Source organism: Ammospiza nelsoni, chromosome 1 (genome assembly GCF_027579445.1).
Source record: "Ammospiza nelsoni isolate bAmmNel1 chromosome 1, bAmmNel1.pri, whole genome shotgun sequence".
NCBI lineage: Eukaryota > Metazoa > Chordata > Aves > Passeriformes > Passerellidae > Ammospiza > Ammospiza nelsoni.
This window is the reverse complement of record NC_080633.1, coordinates 44,737,909-44,759,289: the sequence shown is the minus strand read 5'-3', so window position 1 is coordinate 44,759,289 and position 21,381 is coordinate 44,737,909. Positions and strand designations below refer to the sequence as shown.

The following is a 21,381-nucleotide window of genomic DNA, read 5'->3' as shown; positions in this document are numbered from 1 at the left end:
TCAAACCTTCACCTAGGATTTTATAAGCCTGTCCCTGGAGGTGTCAGAGCAACAGGGTATAACTGTGTTCTTTTATGCTGAAAGAGCAATGTCTAGCCTTTTCTTAATGATGGAAAAGTGACAAAATTTGCACCCTGGCTTGTATATCCTTATAAGATGTAAAGGAAATTCAGAAATTTAAATATGGGCAAAAAAGATGAGGAAAGACTGCTTGTGTCGTGGCAAATGACAGATTTGACTGTTCTGGTTTTCCTGAAGTGCTCTACAGCTTAGTGTGGAGATCTTCTGATACCTGGAAAAGGAAATATGACTAATTGTGGAAGTGGTTTACCTGAGTGTAGATTTAATATCTCTCTACCTCAAATGGCAAAGGAACACTTTGAAGAAAACATGTTTGTTAAACTTCTGAGTTTTATTTCCACTTCAGAGCTGAGGAAAGCATTGACCCCAGGGAGTCAGGGACTTCACCTACTAAAACCAGAATTCTCAATCACAGTAGAGCTGAGGCAGAGAGTGAGCAAGCTTGAAAAACTCCTTAAAATGGCAGCAGGTTTACATCTCCTGCTACAAGGAGCCAGCCAAAAATAAAGCCAAAACCAAAGTTTCCTGAAGAAAACATCACCAAAACAGCTTCTGCAACACTCCAAACACCGGTCTTGGCCAACCCTAGGGCAGGGTTTGCATCCCCATGTGAGATGAAATATATGCTCACACCTCTGATGCAGCTGTGCAAAAGTCAGGTGGCACAGCTTTAACAGGTTTAAAGGAAAGTGAGTTCAAAACCTTTGTCAGCAATGACTGAGCACCCCATTTTGTTGCTTTAGCACAGTGAGGGAGGCATTTGAGATGCTGGGAAAAGAAGTTAGGAAGCTTTGTTTGATCATGCACAAAATTGATGTTCATAAGCTGATCTAGCTAAAGCACTGCAAAACCATGCAAATAAAATCTCAGTTTAAGTCCAGTTCTGTCTATTTACGTATTTCTGCAGCAGCTTTGTGCCTTTCTAGCATCAAAGCAAGTGAAATTAACATAAGCCACATTTACGTCAGCTTGAATAGAACCTTTTGTATGCAGGTTTCTCTAAAATTTGCTTTTAAACTGCCTTGAAGACAAACCACCATACTCATCTTTCCTAGACACTTAGGCAAAGCACCACCACATGTTCCTGGAGCAGGGACTGGTACCTTTCTGTTTACTTCCTGCACTTTTACAGAAGTCAGTATGAAACACCTCTGGAGCACCTCAGCCAGCGCTTTGTGCAGTAGCCCTGCTGTGGTCAGTGGAATTGCACTTGTGGGACTAAATTTGGCCCTGTGGGTCACTGTCCTGCTGAGCTGCATTGGGAAAAATGAAAAATGAAAAGGGAGGAGAAATATGCAAGGGTGAACTGGCATTCTGCTGTGGAATTGGAGCCATCATAATGATTAAAAATATTTATTCTTAATTTTACTCTTAAAAAAATTAAAATCAGGCAGGGAAAAATCTAGGCAGGGACAATCTGGACCTTCATGAATCTTCCTCTTCCCAGTGCTCCTCTTGCAATTTTAGCTCTGGCCCTCTTTTCCCACAAGTTGTTTTGCAACCTCTGCTCCTTGTTGCACTGTGTGCCACAACACAAACAGCCCCATGATGACAATCAGGGTCTAATGCATGATGGTGAACAGCCAGGGTATTTAAATAGGGTGGGTTTTGGAGTCAAGACCTCAGTCCAGTAGCTGGTTCCCAATCCAGCTGCATTACCTCAGAAAACTAGTTTTGTTAGCTCTCTGGAAAACTCTCCAAAACAAGAGTAATGCTAGAGCACAAGCTTTGCTGTAGCTGACCCAGGTTGTCCCATCTTTTTCTTCTTTAGTCAATTTGGACCACCAGGACCAGTGTTAGAGCCCCCATATCCTGTTCCTGTTGTTTTTTGGGGCTGTGAGCTGAAACTGTCCCCAGATGGCAAAACTCCTGTAAAGATTTCCCTATTCCTCTCTTCCTGAGACACCTCAGCTTTTTTTTTTTTTTTAGAAAATGGCATGTCTTAAGGGTGTCAAAAATAACCCTGCAGACTGAGCAGTTGAGAGTGAGGTACAAGGGAGGAAGACAAAGAACTTGGGCCAAGGTGGATGGGGGAGTTTGGCTGCTTACAGGATTGTCTGCACCCTTGGTTACCATGACCTGGCTCAGGTTCCCTGTCCTCTGATGAGCAGGTCTGATCCTCACAGTACTTTGCCCACACAGATTTGGAGAGCTACAGGGCAGTGGGAGAAATTATGTGTGTCTTGGTGGTTTTGTCCTGTTTTCTGGAGGCCATGTGAGGAGGAACTGACAAGAGCTGGCAGCAGAGCAGAAGGCTGGTCTGCAGAGGCAGACAGCTGCGCAGCTGCTTGTGCACATGCCAAAAGTGGCAGACGTGGACTTGCCAAAACTGGCAGCTGTGCCACGCAGCCAAACTGGCTTTGCACAAAGGGGAACTAGCCACAGGCTGGGGGCCCAGATCCTGCTCTCTGCTTACAACAGGTAAAGTTAAGGGTTAGCTAGCTCCACACCCAGCTGGCGATGGAGTTAGCAGAGCTTGATTCCTTGGGTCAGTGTGGTGCAGCAGAAGAGGAAGAGACACTGGAGCATCTGAGAGCACAAAAAAAGAAGTTTGGCAAGATGTTCATCCTCATTGCCTACATTCCATTTCCTTCTCAGTGCTGCACCAACCATTCTGCCCTGTCCCTGGCTGCCTGTGGCCTCGGGCTTGTGCTCCATTGCTGAACCCGTGCTACCAAGGGCAGGCAAGCAGCTGCATGCAGGAGTGAGGAGCTGGCACAGGAATGGCTGCACTCAATGGACTGTCACCCTGTGTTGTGGAGATGTCCCTCGCTGGAGGGCTGTGGGCAGCAGAGGCAGCACCAGGCCACATTTTGCCATGGGCTGGTGAGCCCCAGAACAGGTGCCATACAGCTGTCTGTATTCCTCCTTTGGCTCTTCCCTGAGTGCCTTTATAGCCCTTGCCACCCTGTGCTGGAGGCTGCCCCTGATGTCCTGTGGTGGGGTCCAGCAGACATGAAAGGACTGGTCAGTGTAGATGTGACACAGGGAAAGAGGCTGTGCAAGTGTAAAACCCCCTAACAAGTAGCTGTCTGAACTGAGGAACTCACACCGTGCTTCCTACTCTGGCATTGCTCCAACATGGAGCATTTTGCCTGTTTTAATCATGTACCATGAAATCTGTAGGCACTCTAGGACCACATTCACAATTAGAGACAGAGAAGCTGGGTAACAGCTGCAGCAGCCAGGGAGACAACAGCTCACATATATTGGAACATACAGAAACACTCTTTCCAGAAAACTGGACTATGTCTGACTGTTTGCTTAGGGGGGGAACCTCAATGCCCAAAGGCAGCCAGTGCTGTCTCCATGCCAGCTTCCAGCTCCATCTGGGCATCCCTACAGCCTCAGGAGCCAGCAACTGCTGAGCACACCACAGCACTGAGAGCTGCTCCCGCACGGGCTCCTGCACAGGTCCTGCTACAGCCACACTGTCAGCCGAGGAGGAGGAGGAAGGCACTGAACAAAGCCAAGCTGAGAGGTAGGTAATGATCAAAGGCATGGCAATTTGCTTTACCTACCAAGCACTGAGGAAAACTTTCCCAAACCCTGGCACTTTGCTACAAGGGGGCTGACCAGTGGTAGTATTTGATCTTCAGGACAGCCTGTTGTTTTCTTTCTGACCCTCCTCTGTTGTTTCTTTGGACTCTGGAAAGACTAATTGCTGCTCCTGCAGCTGTCTTTGTACTGTCTTGGAAGAGGCTATGTTGAAAGTTTGTCACTTCTTTCCTGGCTGATCCCTGTATTTTTGCACCCATGGCTCTGGATAGGCTGGTGCATCTGTCAGCTCTGCAGCACCTTCTCACCTTTGGTAATCCAGTCCCTATTGTGCCAGGATGTGAAACACAAGCATGCTGGGGATGCTTTCAGCTCAGGTTTTCAGCTGTGTGCTCTTTGGTAATGGCCAAAGGGCTGATCTTTTCTCTCCTGCGTAGATCTCTGAAAACACTTCAAGTGAAGTGTAAGACCTGTGTATCCCTCACTGCCAGCAGCGTTGGCTGCTTTTTATGGCAGGCAGGATTTTCTCTCTGCATGCAGCAATTCCCTGCCCTCTGTTGTCACACCACAGGTAAGCCTCCTCCTTGCAGTGCAATGTGCACTCAGTGGCCACGAAGGAGCCACAGTGGGATGTCAGGGCAGCATCAGGAAGCAGCTGCCTGCCCAGCTGCTTCAGCCCCAGAGCCTGTGGCTCAGCCCTGCACCGCACAGTGAGTCAGTCACTTTGCTGATGCTGCTGAAAACTTTTTGTTTCCTGGAAGATTGGATACTCTTGCTTTTTGAATAAGATTGATTTTCAGCCAGAGCAGGCAGAGCTCCCTGCTGTGCCCCTTGGAATGCTCCAGGAGAGTACAGCCATGCTGGAGCTGGAGCTGTGCTAACAGGAGCTATGGCTGTTTTGCTACACCAACCTCTCTGAATCCCAAATCCCTTCAAAGTTCCTCCATTATTTTTGTATTGGCTGTGTGATTTTTTTTCCCAAAGAGTTTCTTTGAGGATCATCAGGATGGAGGGTGCTAAATGTTAATTCCGATAGGGTTGTGTAATACCTGAAGGCCATTTGTGTGATCTTGTTAGCCACCAGCACCTTAACACAGACCACAGCTTAGGATTCTAGACATAAGTTTAACCAAAAACCAATTTTGCATTAAAAGCAATACTGGATGTCAGACTTGCAGATATTCCCAGGGCTGAGTTTATAACAATCCCAGTTATTTAATGATGCTATTTTGTCACAGGTTTCTAGAGAGTCTGGAGACCAGTTAATGATGCTATTTTGTCACAGGTTTCTATAGAGTGTGAGCAGTCACTTCCTTCTTTTGTGCAAAGAGGTGTATTTTATACCTACCTAAATGGCAAGAGCATAAATGAAATCATGATGGGAGCACACTCATATTCTTGAATAGTATGTCTTACCAGGATGTACATTAAGAGTTAACCTCCCTTGGTTTATGTGATCAGTTGCTGTTTGATGTCTTATCACAACACCAATTCACATTTCAAAGAGCAAAGAAAACCCTAAAATGTTGTGCTTTTTTTTTTTTTTTAATAATGTGATCTCACTTTGTTGCCTTGGACTGAGGATGTATTTTATTATGTTACAGAGAAGAACTTCTGTTTTAAATTTGCTTTAAATTTTCCAAGCTGAAATGAGCCACAGCGGGAACAAACAAGAGTTGGTTTGCTACACTTTCAGACCCATTTTGCTGATAAAAGTCCATAGTTAAAAAGACAAGCTTACTTTATCCAGCTTATGGCAACTCTCACTGACAAAGTGAGGTACAAAGGTTTCCCAATGCTGACTACCCCCACCTACATGTTGGGCTTTTCTTTAAAGAAAGCTGAAGAGTTTTCTTTAAAGAGTTTTCCAAGTTTGGAATCACTCACTTTGCACATATTTGATAGAAAAAAGGTAAAGAAAGCAGACAGCATTTTGGATTAAGGAAACTTAAACATCCAAACCACTAATTTTTTGTTGTTGTTGTTGTTTTGACCATCATTTGAGATTAAATCAAGAGCCTTCTTTTTCTTCTAACAGTGCCCAGTACTGTTACTCAACTCTTGACTTTGGGATTTCTCAGATGTCCTTTGCTCTGTCCAAGAAATATGGATACATTACCATTTTTCTTGTCTATGAATTGGGTCTGGTCTTGAGTTAGGTCCTGCTCAGAAAGACCCTCAAAAGGTTAATGAAACTTTTGACCTTTTACTCTCCCGCCCACCAACTTACAACATAGGACATCTTGAATTATTGGTCCTTGGAATTATTTGAGCTTATCAGAAGAGTCAGCAAAAAAAAAAAAAAAAAAACAAGCTGTGTTTTGTGAAAGGAAAAATGAGATTTTAACTATGCAGTGGAAAAGTTCTTCTGCTTTATCCCACTCATTTGAAACCCACACCAGAAAAAAATAAAGCTACAGTTTGATATCAAAAAGGAAACCTTACCCACACATCTGAATACCAGAAAGTGACTCGTCCTTCTCTCATTTAACCCAGCTTCTTGCTGGATTTGTTATTTTTTTGAACATTTTTAGGCTGTATCTCTTATCTTCATTGGGCTGTGCATGACCATCCCCAGCCCACGGGAGAGGAGGATGGTGTAGGTGGTGAGAATCTGTTTTACCCTGTCTAGATTTAGGGATCTTCCTCACTGCTGTGGTGAGCAGCAGGTAAGAAGGTGACTGCAAAAAGCAAACTCCTTTCTGTCAGTGCATGGTCAGCCAAGTCACATTTGCAGCCCCAGGCTGCTGCTGGCAAGCCTTGACATGGCTCAAGGCTTGTCAAGGGCTCAGTGTGGGGCTTCATTATTTGCTTGTTCTCTCGTGCAGGATCAGGAGAGAGTTTAAACATGGTGAGCACTGATCCCTACAGGTTTTGTACCTGCACTTCTGCCTTCAGCTTAAGACAAGACAGGGGTATCTGGTGCACAGTAGAACAGTCTGCCCTGCTTGCTCGTGGTGTGTCCGGACACTCAGAGCAAGGGCCTGCCCTCTCCCCACCAACTCTGGCTCATGAATCCAGCACAGCAGGATTTGTGCTTGCTTTGCTTGCAGTGGTGTGGATGATGGGCGTGCCTGGTGTGGACAGCAGGGTGGGTCTTTGGTGTGGAAAGGAGTTCCCAAGAGCCTGGTGCCACACCTCACTAGAGACCTTTGCCCCTGGATGTCTTGGCCAGAAAGGTTTTAGATTCTCTCCCTGATTTGGTGAAAAGCCCCCACAGGTTGAACACAGCACAAAAGTGAGTAAGTGTCTGCATTCTGCATTGTCAAACTCTTTTAGCCTTATGTTTATCATTGTGAGCTGGACCCTTACACTTCCAGCTTTTGCCAAAGACATTCTGATGTTGCCAGGCCCTTTGACTCATCACCTCTTGTAGAGAGGGCTGAGTGAACCTTGAGGTTTTCAGCACTTGGTATCTTGCACATTTCCTGTGAGAGTTGGCAGAAAAAATGTGTTTCCTGAGATGAAGTAAGCGAAGAAGAATAGCTATGAAAATCAGACCAAAAGAACCTAAGAAAGTAAGAAAAATAGTAAAGCTCTTCATCAGCTTCCTGTTTACCAGCAACTCAAATAAAGCTTTATCAGTGGTGTTGCCAAGCTCTCCTCACACCTCTGCTCATACAGCTGCAGCTTAGGTGTGTGCTACCCCAGAAAGCCTCTTTTTGTGCCCCTGGCCAGGGCAGAAGCCTGACAATGCCACACAGATTTGAGATTGTAGCCACCGTGGTCAAGATGGGAAATGCCAGATGACCACATTTCAGTGCATGATGCTTTTGGGCTGAGAGAAGCCTGCCAGTGGCAGGGGGCAGGTTTGAATCCAGGGCTCCTGAGTTATCAACCCAGTTTTAAACTACACTGACTTCTCCATTTTAGGAGCATGATTTCATGTATTTTACCTTTTTCCTTTAAAAATCTGATAATCATCAGGAGTTTCTCCCAGAGGAGGTTCCTGCAGCATAAATGGAGACAGACACGGGCCCTGGTACCCAACGGGGAGTTTCCCACCCTGAAGCCTCCTGGCCCCTCACAGCCACTGGGCTGGCATGGTCTGAGGCCACTTGAGAGGCAGAAGTGGCACAGCCACTTGGGCTTTTCAGTGGTCTCTGACAGGCACTGCCTGCCTCAGTGCTGGGACCAGAGCTGTGCCCTGGCTGGGCTGGGCAGGGTGGGGCAGCTGCAACTGGGTGCTACTGGTGCAGGGCCACCCAGCCGTGGTGCTGGTGCCTGGTGGCCACCTTTGCTCCGAGCCAGTGCTGTCACCGTCATATTTTCTGAAAAATCTCCTTGCCCAGGGTTTTGCTCTGGGAAGCCAAGAAGCCTTGGAGAAAAAGGAAAACAATATTATCTCATCTGCTTCTCCTGTGTTTTGATGCTTCAGGATGTGGTTGGAGATTGTTTATCTAACATGTGAATTGTTTTTACTTATTGGCCAATGACGGCCAAGTTGTGTCAGACTGGAGGAGAGAGTCACAAGTTTTTCAGTTTTATTTTCTAGCCTTCTGTAATTATCCTTTCTGTATCCTTTAGTATAGTTTAGTATTCTTTTATATAACATAGTATCATAAAATAATACATTCCCCTTCTAAGAACATGGAATCAGATTCATTCCTTCCTTCATGGAATCAGATTCATTCCTTCCTTCCAACAATGGGGGTCTCGGAAAATACGAGACAGTGCTGCCAGTGGCAAGGTGTGGTGGTGAGCTCTGGGCAGCCAGTCAGCACAGGGACCCTTGATAATCCATCAGTTTATGCCAGAGAAGGAATTATGTGCCAGTCAGTGCAATTACACTTGCTGGGAAGCTCTAGAAGGAATAAGCAGACTGCAGGAAAATAAAAAGAGTAGGGGCTGATATAGATTTGCCAAGAGGCAGCTATGTCAAATCAGCCTCAGTTACAGGCTCATGCCACCTGGCAAAGCAGTGGTATCCCATGTCTCAGAGCTAGCAAGCTTTCTGAGCACCTCAAACAGCCTTTGTGTGGGTGCACAAGTGCTCAGACAAACTCCTGAGTGCTTGCCACTGGATGGGAGAGCTGCCCAGAAGGATCCTGCATCCAGGACTGCACCCTGCCCTTGCACAAACCAGCATTTCCTGCACTTTGCTGCTCTGGATGAAGCTCTGGTGCACGATTTTGCTACTTTCACACATGCCATCATATTGGGAAGGGGTACAAATATACTGGGGGACAGGATGACTGCTTAAATTGCCCTTGATAGATGGAAAGCCTGGCAGCAATGGGCTGCAGTGCATTAAAGACAAGGGACCACTTCTCCCCATGGGAGGGTCAGCTGAGGCCACAGACACAGCATGGGGAAGGCAGCACTTCTGGGGAAGGCAGAACTTCTGAGGAGAGCAGCACTTCTGGGGAAAGCATCTGGGTGCTGAGATCCAGCACAAAAGAACTGTGAATCATCATTGCTACCTGACTGCAGAAGAAAACAGCTGACAGACGACTCTTCCAGTCTGCTTTGGCAGTTTGGGGCACTGCAATGCAAAAAAAGACTAAGAAAAATTGGACAGTCACTAAAGAAGAACAGAAACTACAATTAGCAGTTTAGAAAGCATGACTTCAGAGGAAAAAAACATTAAGTGTGAGCTGTTAAGACTGAAGGAAAATGTTGTCTTGTAATATTTTATAATAGCTAGAAGTAATTGTTCCTCCATGGCTAAGGTAAATAACTGGCTCAAATTATACCAGAACTGTTCTGGATGAAGACAAATTTACCAGGAGAGAATCTGGAAAAGCACTAGGATGGTTCATCAGGAGAGGCTGGGGGAAAGTAGGAGCAGGTGGAACAAGAGCATAACAAGAGTAACAGTGGGACAGTGGGACACTGCCCCTGCCTTCAAGACAGGGGACAGACTCCATGATCATCCAGTGTCCCATGCAGTCCTGTCTTCTGTGCTTTCTCTGTTCTAATTGATTCTTGCTTGCAGCCTTCTCTGCTCTCCACGCTCAGCCAAAGCACTGTCAGATGCAAATCCAGGAAGTGCCTGTGCTCTGGTGAACCAAAGATTTGGGACAGCAAAGGTTTAAAAACCTAAGTGCTCCATGGTGAGAAAAAAACTATCAAGTAAAGGAGAGATGGAGAAAATTTTTGTTCTCAAAGACTCCATATGCAAGAGATGTATTTGTTTACTCCTTTGTGTCCCACAATTACCCTGTCGTAACGCTTGGGTGAGAAAATTCCCCTCGCTGCTGACACTGCTGTGAATGAGTTACTGTGCTGGGAGTTTTGCAATGCACTGATTTCTGTGAGGGTGAAACCAAACAATTGTGCAAGGCTGCAGCTGTCACAGCCATAATCCTTGTGGCTGTGGTGCTGGCAGCCAAAAGCAGAGCGTGGAGCAGAGTGGGCTAGTCCAGACCTCACCAAGCACCTCCAGCTGCTTCTCCTACACAAACTCTGCCACAGTTTTTGGAGGATTCTCTGGCTCACAGCCTTTTTTATTGCACTGAGCATCTGCTGCAGGGGGGAGAGCCAGAACAATGCCCAGTAGGTTCTTCTGGTGCACATTTGTACAAGTCTGCATACACAAGCACTTTGTTACGGTAATACAAATCCACATTTTAGTGGAGGGTGTCAATATTTTTTGCTGATCAAGCTGAGAAGAAAAATAAAAATTTCTGCCTGCTCTCAGCAGAACAGAATCATCCTAGTTCAACTGGAAAGTTTTTGAAGCTTTGAAGTTTTTGAGAAAAATGGGTTAGAAGAAGAGGTTATTTATAAAACAAAATGCTGTATTTGAAAATGACACTTTTGAAAATGAAAAATGGTAATGTTCTGTCTGGGTCTTCTCATAATAAAGTATTGCAATTGTTCTTCCTTTTTCTTTTGATTTGGAGGGGGAAAATCGTTCCCCCAAAGTTGGCACTTTCAGAGATATTTTAGTCAACAAAAATATACTTTTTTATGTCAAAAAAAACATCACCCAGATTCTTACCTGGTCACAAAGTCTCACCCCCCACACCCCCCTCTTTGTGCATGGGCATGCAAATATGTTATTCTCCTCAAGAAAAGGAAGTGAACCATTCTGCCATATGGCAGATTTTTACCTCTACACTGGCAGTGATCTGATGAAATGAATTTTCATTAAGATAATGCAGTCATGCTAAGATGGTGTGTTGATAGCTGATGCTGATAGACCCAAACATTGTGAAAATAACTAAAGCAGGCAAGGATTCCTCAAAACATAACTCCTGTGTGGCATTTCTTCTTCTGCCTCACAGGTGAGTGCCAGCCCTGGACACCCAGGGCTCAGTGTGCCCCTTGCCCACCCCTGCTGCCCTATGGAAGTGTGAAAGGGATTCACTGAGGGTGCTGCAATTGGGGAAGGGCAGTTGCTGGTCCATACATGGAGCAGAGACACTTAGGAGAGGTTTATTGGGACAGAAAGGTGGCCAGGAAGAGGAACCTGGGGTGGGACAGTCATCAAAATGCTACTTGCCAAGCTGCTCCCATGCTGCAGAGAGCACGCTCAGCCTGACTCCCCACTGCTGCCTTCTCCTGCAAAACTGAGCTGTCCTCATCGTTTTTCTCACTAACCGTGATAACTGCTGGTATTTTGCAAGACATTTCAGCTGAACAACCCAGCATCTCTGAACATCCCATAAACCCCTGTTGCAGTTAATCCTGTTTGTTTTCCTCCTCTGAACGAAATCATCTCTTCCCTCTTCCAATATGAGACAGCAAGACTTCTGAGAAGTAAGATGAGAGCAGATCTGAAAGAGAAAGGCCTCCTTTTGACTAAGAAACTTATTTTATTTTGCTGTTGAGCAAAGGCAGAGGAAAGTTATCTTCTTGGATAACAGCACCTGACTTGGCTGCTTACCACAGCTCTGAGACAGGTGGAAGCTGAGCATCACATTGAGGTGAACATGTCCTTCACTTGGTACATTGGTGCTGTGACAGCAAGCAGATCCAGGAAATATTTAGCCTTTTCTTGGGAAATACCCTACCAGGCAGGCTCTCCCACTCTGCTTTCTTTGCCATATTTTCCCTAATGGCTGCTACCAGAAAGGTGTCTCCCATCCACCTTGGCGAACAACAAGAGCGATACCAGGGCTTGCAGCCCGCACTCCCGAAGCCAAAGCAAGCTCTTGCTGGTGGTGTCTTCTGTGGCAACTACAGTTTCTTTTCTGTGTTCAAACTCCATTCATCTAGCCCATCTGCAGGAAGAAGGAGAAGTTCCTACAAGAGCAGGCATAGGGGTTTTGCAGCAGCTCAGCTGACCATCATCCCCAGGCTGAGGATCTGCAGGGATGGCAGGATAAGGAAACCCTCTGGGACTGATGAGCTGGTGTGCATGGGATGTCTCCACTGCAGTGAACATTTCTGGCTGTAGGAGCTGGAGATGTGGCCATGCTGTTTGTCTCACAGCAAGATTCCTTTTGGTTGCAGCATTTGCCACAGTCTTTCCATGTAACACAGGGCTGCAGCGAAGTGTCGCTTCCCTGACCCTGGGGCTCCGAGCAGTTTGGAGGAGTGGAAGTCTGCATTACTCCAATGTGCTGATCACTTTTGGGCTGACAGTGTCTTCAGTTGTATGAAGGACTGCATGGGAGTTTTTCCCACACTGAAGCAGCTCTTCTGACAGAAGATAAACCAGCAGAGACTGCAGCTTCCAGTGCAAATAAAGGAATGGCTGTGGTGGCAGCTGGAAGAAAAGTGTGAGCAGTGTGGTGCACAGACTCTGGAGACTCCCCAGCCCTGCCATCTGTCTGGGGCTGTGGTGGCTGCTGCAGGCTGACCCTGTCAACCACTGCCAAAACACGAGCAGACAAAACAGAAAGCTCCTCACACAGCAGTATTGTTGCTATGTTTTTAAATTTAAATGGGGACTGCCTGCACTTTCACAAAGTGGTGATGCCATTTAGCTCCTCCTTCTGGTACCCTCAGTACTGAGGGGTGCATGGACCCAAAATGGCCCTAGGCTGGAGCACCAGAGATACCCACAGCCAGTTGTCTCTGTTTTGCTGTGAGGCATTTCTTTCCCACAGGAAATCCCACGGGAGTATAGAGAGTATCACAAGCTCTGGTATTAGGGGCCAGCTAAAATTGAGCTGGAGGGACACCTCAGGGCTGCAGTCAGGGCTCCTGGAGAGGGAAGCTCTGGGGTGGATTTTGGCTAGGTTCTTAACAAACAGATTTGAGAACTTGCTCCTAAGCTCCCATCCAGCACCTTGGGAACATCCTGAGGCCCTGGGGGGGATTGCCTGGTGCCTGCTGTCCTATCCCTGGCTATGAGACTCCTGGGTCATGCATCCCCTTCAGACATTTAACCAAGGACCATTTTACACCAGCTGACTGTTTCTCCTCCCACAGCAAGCCTGTTCCACAGCCCCAGTGCCCCAGCAGCAAACTCACTTGAGCTCAAGGGGATAAATATTGCTATCATATGGCTGTAGTCTTTTATGGTGAGAAAATCCTCTTTTCCCTTGGCCATGTCTTCACTAGGTTGTCTGTATGAAACAAACATATCCCTTCCATGATCTTGCTTTACCACACTGAGCCCTCGCACTGCCTGTCCTGCCACCTTGCAGCCTCTCTGCACCTTTCTGCCAGGGTTTAGCACTTTTGAGTGCAGATGACCTTTATCTTCTCTGTTCCTAGCCTACCACTCTTGCTGGTTTACCACATTTTCTTTGTTATCCTCCTCACGTGAACTACAAGGGGCTGTGTGTTGGCTTGGCAGAAAATTCAGGTCTGACTGTGTAGCCCCTGTGTAGCTCAGGGCTTGGTGTTTGCTGCTCACAGACTCAAAAAGTGTTGGGAAGGATACAAGTCACTGCAGCCTGGCTCACAGCTGATGTGAAGGAAATTGGAAATGTGTACCTCTCCTCCTCCCTCCACCAGCTATCTCCCTCTGAGCTGTCAAGGGAAGTTCAGCACACCTGCATCTTGCAGCACCCCACGGCTGTGAACACACTGGTGGTTCAGCAGGGCTCTGTCTGCCCATGTCCCTCTTGGATTGCCTGTAGGAGAGCCAGTAGGGCTCAGCATGGAAAGAAGAATAAAATCTCTTTGTGGGGGTTTTTCCTGTCCCCCAGCATAGGCACCTCCTATTAGTTTTCATCATTGTAATTCTCTCAATTTCAGCCAACATCATAATTATAGTCTCTTCAGTTCTCAAGCCCACCCTGTGGGTTTTACCTCCCATCCACCCTTGCACCTGCCAGTCAGAACCAGCACCTTTCCTAAACTCATCTCTACTCCACTCCTTTCACTGCTTTTGACTAGTGACATCCTCTTCCTCCTTTCATGACTTCCCTTTCTCTGCTGAGAAAACCTCAGGTTCTGGCTGCGTGTTAGGAACACCAACCACCAACAACTGGTGGTTTTGTCAGGAACAGAAGCAGTTGCAGGAACATAAACCTTCCTGAAAGCCAGGTAGGGCCAGGGTCTCACAGTTGTATATTGTGGAGAAATGGCTACATGACAGAGGTCGCATAGACCTTTGCTTGTTAGCCGACCAGGAGCTGGGAAAGTACCAAACACAGCTAGTTTGAGTCTTTGCACCTGCAAGATAACGTGTCCTTGGGCCTAGCTGGGTATGATAACAAGTGGACAGAGAGACGTGAGAAGTAGAGAACCTAGGCCCAAAGGAATGAGGAAGAATCAATGGTATAGTTTAACCAATAGATCGCTTGGCTTACAGAATATTCATAAGCTTATTATTTGCTGTATAAGGGTCTGATGCTCTCTTCAATAAATGGAACTTGCTTATGACTCATATTGAGTGTCCGAGTCTCCCCTCACCGACAAATGGCTCATCCCCAACAAAGGCCTCATTCTGCAACAGTATATCACTGCCCAAAAGATAGCAGAGCTACTCTTGGAAATGTTGCATCAGACTCCAAAATTCTACTGTTTTCTCCAAAACACCGGCACTACCACAATTTTCCCCTCACTCTTCTTATCAATCCCCAAGTTGTTATCCATGTGCCTTGGTGTGCCCAAAGTGCAGCAGCCAGCCCAGCCATCCTCCAGCCATATCAGTCACCAGGCCTGCTTTAGCTTTTGTTCTCTTGAGTTCAAACTCTTTTCCTCAAGATTCCTTTTAGGTAATCTTCATCTTCTTGCTTGCTCCAATTTTCTTCAACTTACGGAACATTCCCCTACTGCCTCTCCCAGCTTCATGCCTCTCTTTGCTGGCTGTGCAGAATTGTAGCTGGTTAAAGTACACAGCCGGGAGATTTCCCAATTAAAATGTGCATTTTGAATGAACTGAAATATTTTTGCAAGATCATAATTTGTGCAGCAGAAAATAACTCAAGAAAAAATACAAGATTTTTTCAATTTTAGAATGTGTACTAACGTTCAAAAATGAAGAAATGTTTTATTCCTTTATTGGTTTCATGTCAAACTATTGGTTTATTTTTTATATGTATTAATAATTTGTCAACCAAACTATTGCAAAAAAGCATATGAAGTAAGAGGAGGCATCCTTAATTTAATAATGTTTTGTTCCTAAGAAATAATGAAAGCTGACTTTATTGATTTCTAAACAAATATAAATAAACCTAAATTGAATAAAGCTACATTATGTCATACTGTGTGTCTATAGCACCAGGACATACTATGGACATATTATTAATAATATAACTAATATCTATACAATACAATAAAATAAATCTCGGTTGCAACAATTTTCAAAAATTAGTTCTGAAAAAAATATAAACAGAATAATTGGAGCTGGTCTCTCTTGTGTAATAAGACCAGCTGGGTACTTGGAGGCAGGATGGTGCCCTGGTCACTGTTTATATGTTGAATACTTCATGGGACAGGTGTTTTCTGACTGTGCTACCAACTAGTGCCAGGTCCTTCATTAAGTTACTCTTTTTATCCTCCAAACTGTTTTTATTCCTTTTAATCCTCCAGCCTGTTTTCTCACTTTTCTTTTTCTTTCTGCCTGCAGTATTTACTTTTTTTCTCTTTGAGATTCTTTCACTACTCACCTGTGCAACAACAATCAGTGACCTGTAAAGGTACTTAGGGCTGGGACTGCAACCAAAGAACATGCAAATAACTTCAGTAAAAATCGTGTTTTGGATCTGCCACATACTTGTTTGGGACCTCTTGAGTGAACCTCTGGTATTCCTTGTCCTCTTAAAATCAGGAAAATTGTGCCTGTTGAGATAAATGGATTAAAAGTGCATAATCCGTCTGACTTATAAAGCACCACTATGTACAATTTTAGTGTTCCACTAACCATAAGTAATTCAAAGCAATTGAATAAAATACAAAATATCAAGCCTGTCTTTGTTTCAATATTTTGTCCTTTTCCATCCTCAAGTAACTAAGATAAACTTGAAAAAAACCCAAGCAAAGAAACAGAAATACCTCCACTAAATAAGAACTGATTAGAAAACTATGGCTAAGAGGTATCTGTAGCTTTGAGTTCTTGTTTTGCTTAAAATACTGATGAGGTTTTAATGGGGAGGGATTTAAACAGACTGCAGGATACAAGTTGTTACTAGCTGAAGAAAATGAAAAACTAAAACAATGCTAATTAAAACTATTATAATTATATATCAGCTTCTGTAAAAAGCTGCAAATTTATTAGGGTGTTTCCTGTGATGGAGACATGTGAACTTTTAAATTTTTCACTTAACTGTAGGTGAGGCTGTGAAGAAGTGGGGTTTAGCAAACGCGTTCAAAGGAGTGCTACCCATTACCGTGTTAAAGAAGAGAGGTATTTGATCTTTTTTTCTTGCAGAAGGTGCCTGATACCCCCCTCACTCTTTTCCTGTTTACCTAAGATACAAAATCTTCTATTTGCCTCCAAGCCTATCCTGTGTCTGGCAGCTGCCCATTCGACAGCAACATATCACAGAATCTCAGCTCTCTGCACAAGCAAAGTGAAAGCCAAGTAAACCAAGTAAACCTCCTGGAAAACCCTGAGCCCAGGCAGCAGGGCACAAGGAGAAGGGGGCCAGGGCCATCTGAGAGAGGAGAGTCCTCCTGCTGTCAGAGGTAAAGTCCATCCATATTCATAGTGCTGTTCCTGGGCTGTCTGTGGCAAGCAGGGGACCTGCAGCAGCCGCCTCTCCCTTGGTACCTCCCATGAAGTTGTTTTTTCACTTGGACTGTTCTGCTGAGTGATGTGGAGAGGGGTGGAAATGGAAAATGCTGTGGCCTGGTTGGGAGCAGTTGAAGGCATTAATGGTATAAGGGTGGTCTGAAGTAGAGCATCTCCGGAAAAACAGGAAAAACACTTGAATTTTGCTGGAGTAGATGCTTTTTAACTACAAATCTTGATATACGTATCTCTACATATCCATCTACATGTTTACAGATCTATTATCTATAACAGTATTCATGAATTTTTTTACTATTTTTTAGTTTTGGTAGTTGGATCTATGCACTGCTTTTAAGAGGTCCTTGGCAGACAATTAAGAAGCGGGAGCCAGCGCTGCATCGCTCAGTCACGGTGTATCAGTTTCACACATCAAAGCTTTAGCAGGAAACATTTTCTACCTTTATCTGTTGCAGCAAGAAGAGTCACATTATCTAGTCACTCACCAGCTAAATATTTGAAGATTTACTTTATGCAAAGTTAAAATTAATAATGCAGATGTCTTAGCTATAGCTAAGAGTTCAATATGGTAGAGAATTACACTGTCAATATGTAATTGCAGATGCAGCATGGCTTTTCTCTCATTATTTGTTATTTCTGAACAAGGAATTCTGTGGGGTTGAATGCTGTACTTGTAACAGTTTTCCCTTCATTGTGCTTAACAATTGAAACAGTTCTGGTGCCCCAAGGACAGCTGAGGCAGGTCAGTGAGGCATGAGCAGCATCCATACCTGGAGCAGAGGATGGACACTGGCACTCCTCTGGGCTGTACATACAGATTGCTCTGTTCCCTCCACAGGTGGCACAGCCAGGCAAGAAGGGGTGAATTGTGATTTCTTCCTGTCAGTACAAAAAGTTTTCACTGTTCTCTCTTTTTTGTATCTCCAGGCAGCAATCTTTAATTCAGGAGAGCACATAATCTACTTCTATAGAATTAATCACCTCCATTTATGTTATTGCTTCATCTTAACAGCAATGATTATTACAAATTATTCTTCCTTCTGAGAAATTCTGGGTCTTTGAAGCTCTTTCAAGATGTGGTCTGCCCGTAAGCGGGTGCAACAGAGGTGCAGCACAGCCTAAGCTTTCAAATGTCTTAGCAGTGAAAAACCAAACTCTTTTGAAATAACCATCACTTCTTAAAATGTGAACACTCAAGTCTGGAAACTCAATCTGCTTTTATAAGGGTCATGAACTGACATCTGAAACAATTAAAAGGTTGGCTGAAGCACTGACTCACTCTTGGAGAGCACGTCAGATTATTTTACTATTTTGAGGCTGCCTTCATTATAATTCTTCAGAAATGAAAGAGAGGAGCCACTCCTGCTAATGTTTTGGTTTTCTCTATGCTAGAAAACTGAAGTTGGACAGAACAGGCAGGAGCACTAAGCTGCTGTGTTGTGGCAAAAGGCACAGCCAAGGTGCTCACCAGCTGCCCTGGAGGTTGGTGGCACCTCACAGCTTGGCACTGCAAGTGTTGCTGTGCAGTCTTGTCAGCTCCTTGTTGCTGCAGAGCTTTTTGCATGCAATCCTGGACCCACCCATGGAAAAGTAGCTTGCATGTCTCTGCACTCTGTGCCAGTACCTAGCCCTGATAAGCTCTGCTAAAAAAAGGTTATGATGCTTGGTGACAGCTTCATCAGGCAAAACACTTTTATCCAGGGTCTTTATGCTGCAGGCAAAAAGCTTCCCCACCACAGGGAGCACGAGAAAATTGAGATCCTTAGGTCAGATGCAGGATTTGTATTTTTTTTATCACTAGGACTATTCAGAGACCTGAATTTTCCCCTGTCATTGTAATGGTGAGGGGCTGGTCCGCTGGCACTAAAACAGTTTCAGGAAAAACAGAGAGCATCCCAGAGCTCACACTTAGCAGCCCTCTGGGTGGCACAGCTGTTCTCATCCAGCCAGTGAGACCAAAACCGCATTTTGTAGTCCCCCTCTGCCTGGAGGCTGACCCACGGGCTCAACACAGCCCACACAGAGACAGAAGGCACAGTGAGAGTGCTGTGCCAGGACAGCCAGACATTTCTAATCCTTTCTCTTTCCTGCACAGGCATCTGAGATGAATCCCACCAGCCAATTCACTGGCACAACAGAATATGACTACGGATACGATGAAAACACTGCTCCGTGTAATGAAGGAAACAACTTTCGCAGGTTTAATTCGCTCTTTCTGCCAATTCTTTACTGCCTTGTGTTTGTCTTCTGCCTCCTGGGAAACTCCTTGGTCCTCTGGGTTCTCCTGACCAGGAAAAGGCTGACAACAATGACTGACATCTGCCTGCTGAACCTTGCAGCCTCTGATCTCCTCTTCGTTTTGCCCCTCCCTTTCCAAGCCTACTACGCTTCAGACCAGTGGGTTTTTGGCAATGTCATGTGTAAGATAATGGCTGGCATTTACTACACAGGTTTTTATAGCAGTATTTTCTTTATAACCCTCATGAGTGTAGACAGGTATATAGCAGTTGTCCATGCTCTCCATGCCACGAGGATAAGGACAGCCACTTGTGGCATAGTTATCAGCTTGATCCTGTGGCTGGTGGCTGGCTTGGCTTCTGTACCCAACATCGTATTCAGCCAGGAGCTGGAGGTCGAGCAGGCGTTGCAGTGTGTCCCCACGTACCCCCCAGGTGACAATACCTGGAAGGTTGCTTCTCAGTTTGCAGTCAATATCCTGGGCCTCTTGATTCCCTTCAGCATCCTTGTTTGCTGCTACACTAAGATACTAAGACACCTGCAAAAGCGCAAAAATCGCGACAAGGTCAAGGCGATCAAGATGATCTTCATCATCGTCATCGTCTTCTTCCTTTTCTGGACTCCTTTCAACATCGCGCTCTTCCTGGACTCTCTGCAGAGCCTGCACGTCATCAATGACTGCAAGGCGAGCTCCCAGATAGCGCTGGCCCTGCAGCTGACAGAAACCATCTCCTTCATCCACTGCTGCCTGAACCCCATCATCTACGCCTTCGCCGGCGTCACCCTCAAGGGCCATCTCAAAGCATTCCTTCAGTCCTGTGGCCGCGTCCTCTCCAGCCCTGCCGGAGGTGCTGGGGCTGCGCACTCGTTCTCAGCACCCACCCAGGTCTCCCTGACAGTGCAGGGGTTCTGTGAGCACACCTGAGCCACCTTCTGCTGGGGCGAGGGGCTGGCCAAAGGTCTGCTGTGGTCCTGGGGGTTGTGCCACGTGTGCAGCATCCCCTGGGAGGTGCAGTATGCTGTGCCTCCTGTTGGGATACGCTGTGACCTGCCACACAAAAACTTGTGACATGGATTTTCCAAGAGAACCAGTGTGTTTGTGAAATGGTGACCATACATTGCCACAGAACAAATTTTAATTAAGTTTTAGAGCTCCTTTAATACACTTCAGCAAGTAGGCTGCTTCCTCTAGTATCTACTTTCTCCTGTGACAAAAGCATCGCTTCTGCCTCACCCCCAAGTATGCTGTGCCTTGTGGACACTGAATCCCTACATCCCTGGGACAAGTGTGTGACAGCCCTCTGGAAAGTGGGAAGTGGACAGGCATAGGATTGCCTCATATGGCAAAGAGGGAATCACCTCAGACACCGTCACAGTTTCCCCTTTCCTTCAGATCCCAGAGGAAAAACCCCCTCAGCTCAGAGCCCTGCTCGTGGTGGGATGGGCCCAGGGGCAGAGCCCTGGAATCCTCGGAACTGTTGTCACCCAGAGCAGCCTTTGGTAGTGATGTCTCCAAAACTAACAAGCAATGGCTCCAGGTGTCCCCTATGCTGGTCACTCGTGGAGGCTCCTACTTGACAATATTGTCCTCAGAGCAGGGGGGGGCTCTGCCTCACCTCTGGAGCTGTGGGAGCTCCAACTCTGTGCCTTCCATGCTCGCTGCTAAATGTAACCATCATAAAATGACCTGTAGCAAAGCAGGCTCCTTCTCTTTTCCCAAATGTCTTCATTTTCTGCCATTTGAAAAATGCTTTCTTCAAATAAACATTAGCTACACCTTTTTTGTGTTGGTTCTTGATAGTCTGCCTGATGACTCACAAGCCTTGATTGGGATAAGAAAACTTTGAGTTTGCATATTTTTGAGTGGGTATCACAAAACAACTCTTATCTCCACTTTTTTGCTAAGGAAGCTTTGTTCTCCAAATCCCAGTAAAAATTCACAGGGAAAAAAATATAATTTATATTGAGGTAGTATTACTGCAAACACATTTTTAAAAGCTAATCAAGAGAACACTAGAAATCAGGGAAAACCCAGCCTGGATATTGTAAAATATTTTCTTTTTTAAGGTAATAAAAATTTTAAATATTTTCCTAATTTTCCCTTTCCTTATGAAAATATAATTTCATATTTTTATCCTTCCTAAAAATTAAAAAAAGGAAAAACCCTTGGTGCCAAAATATTCTTGCTATTAACTATATAGTATAGAAAATACTTCTCTATTTTATTATAGATAGCATGAGTAATGTTTCTAGGCTTTATTCCCCAATGAACAAGAAATGCCCTGCAACTCAATTATTACATTCTTTTACTTCTCAGAAAACTGCTGTTTAGAAATAACACTTTCTGTGCATTTCTGTGGGGCTCTTTGGACTGCATAGGGTCTTTAATGATTGAAAAGAAACGTGGATCAGTATCTCAGGTCAGGTTATCTTCTCTCTGTGGCCAGATTTTGGAGTTTGGATGAAAGTATTTCTGTATAAAATATTCAGTGACACTTACCATCATTTTTCCTGTAGGAAGG

The 21,381-nt window shown here is 45.2% G+C and overlaps 1 protein-coding gene across 1 annotated transcript; it reads left to right on the top strand.

The window, feature by feature from the left end:
• The first annotated feature begins 3,457 nt into the window (after positions 1–3,457).
• On the top strand, positions 3,458–19,774 carry LOC132080554 (C-C chemokine receptor type 8-like). Its single transcript, XM_059483778.1, is given in 3 exon segments — positions 3,458–3,562; positions 18,717–19,716; positions 19,719–19,774. Coding segments are annotated over 2 exon segments (1,047 nt in total). The 5' UTR covers positions 3,458–3,562; positions 18,717–18,725.
• Positions 19,775–21,381: the final 1,607 nt, after the last annotated feature.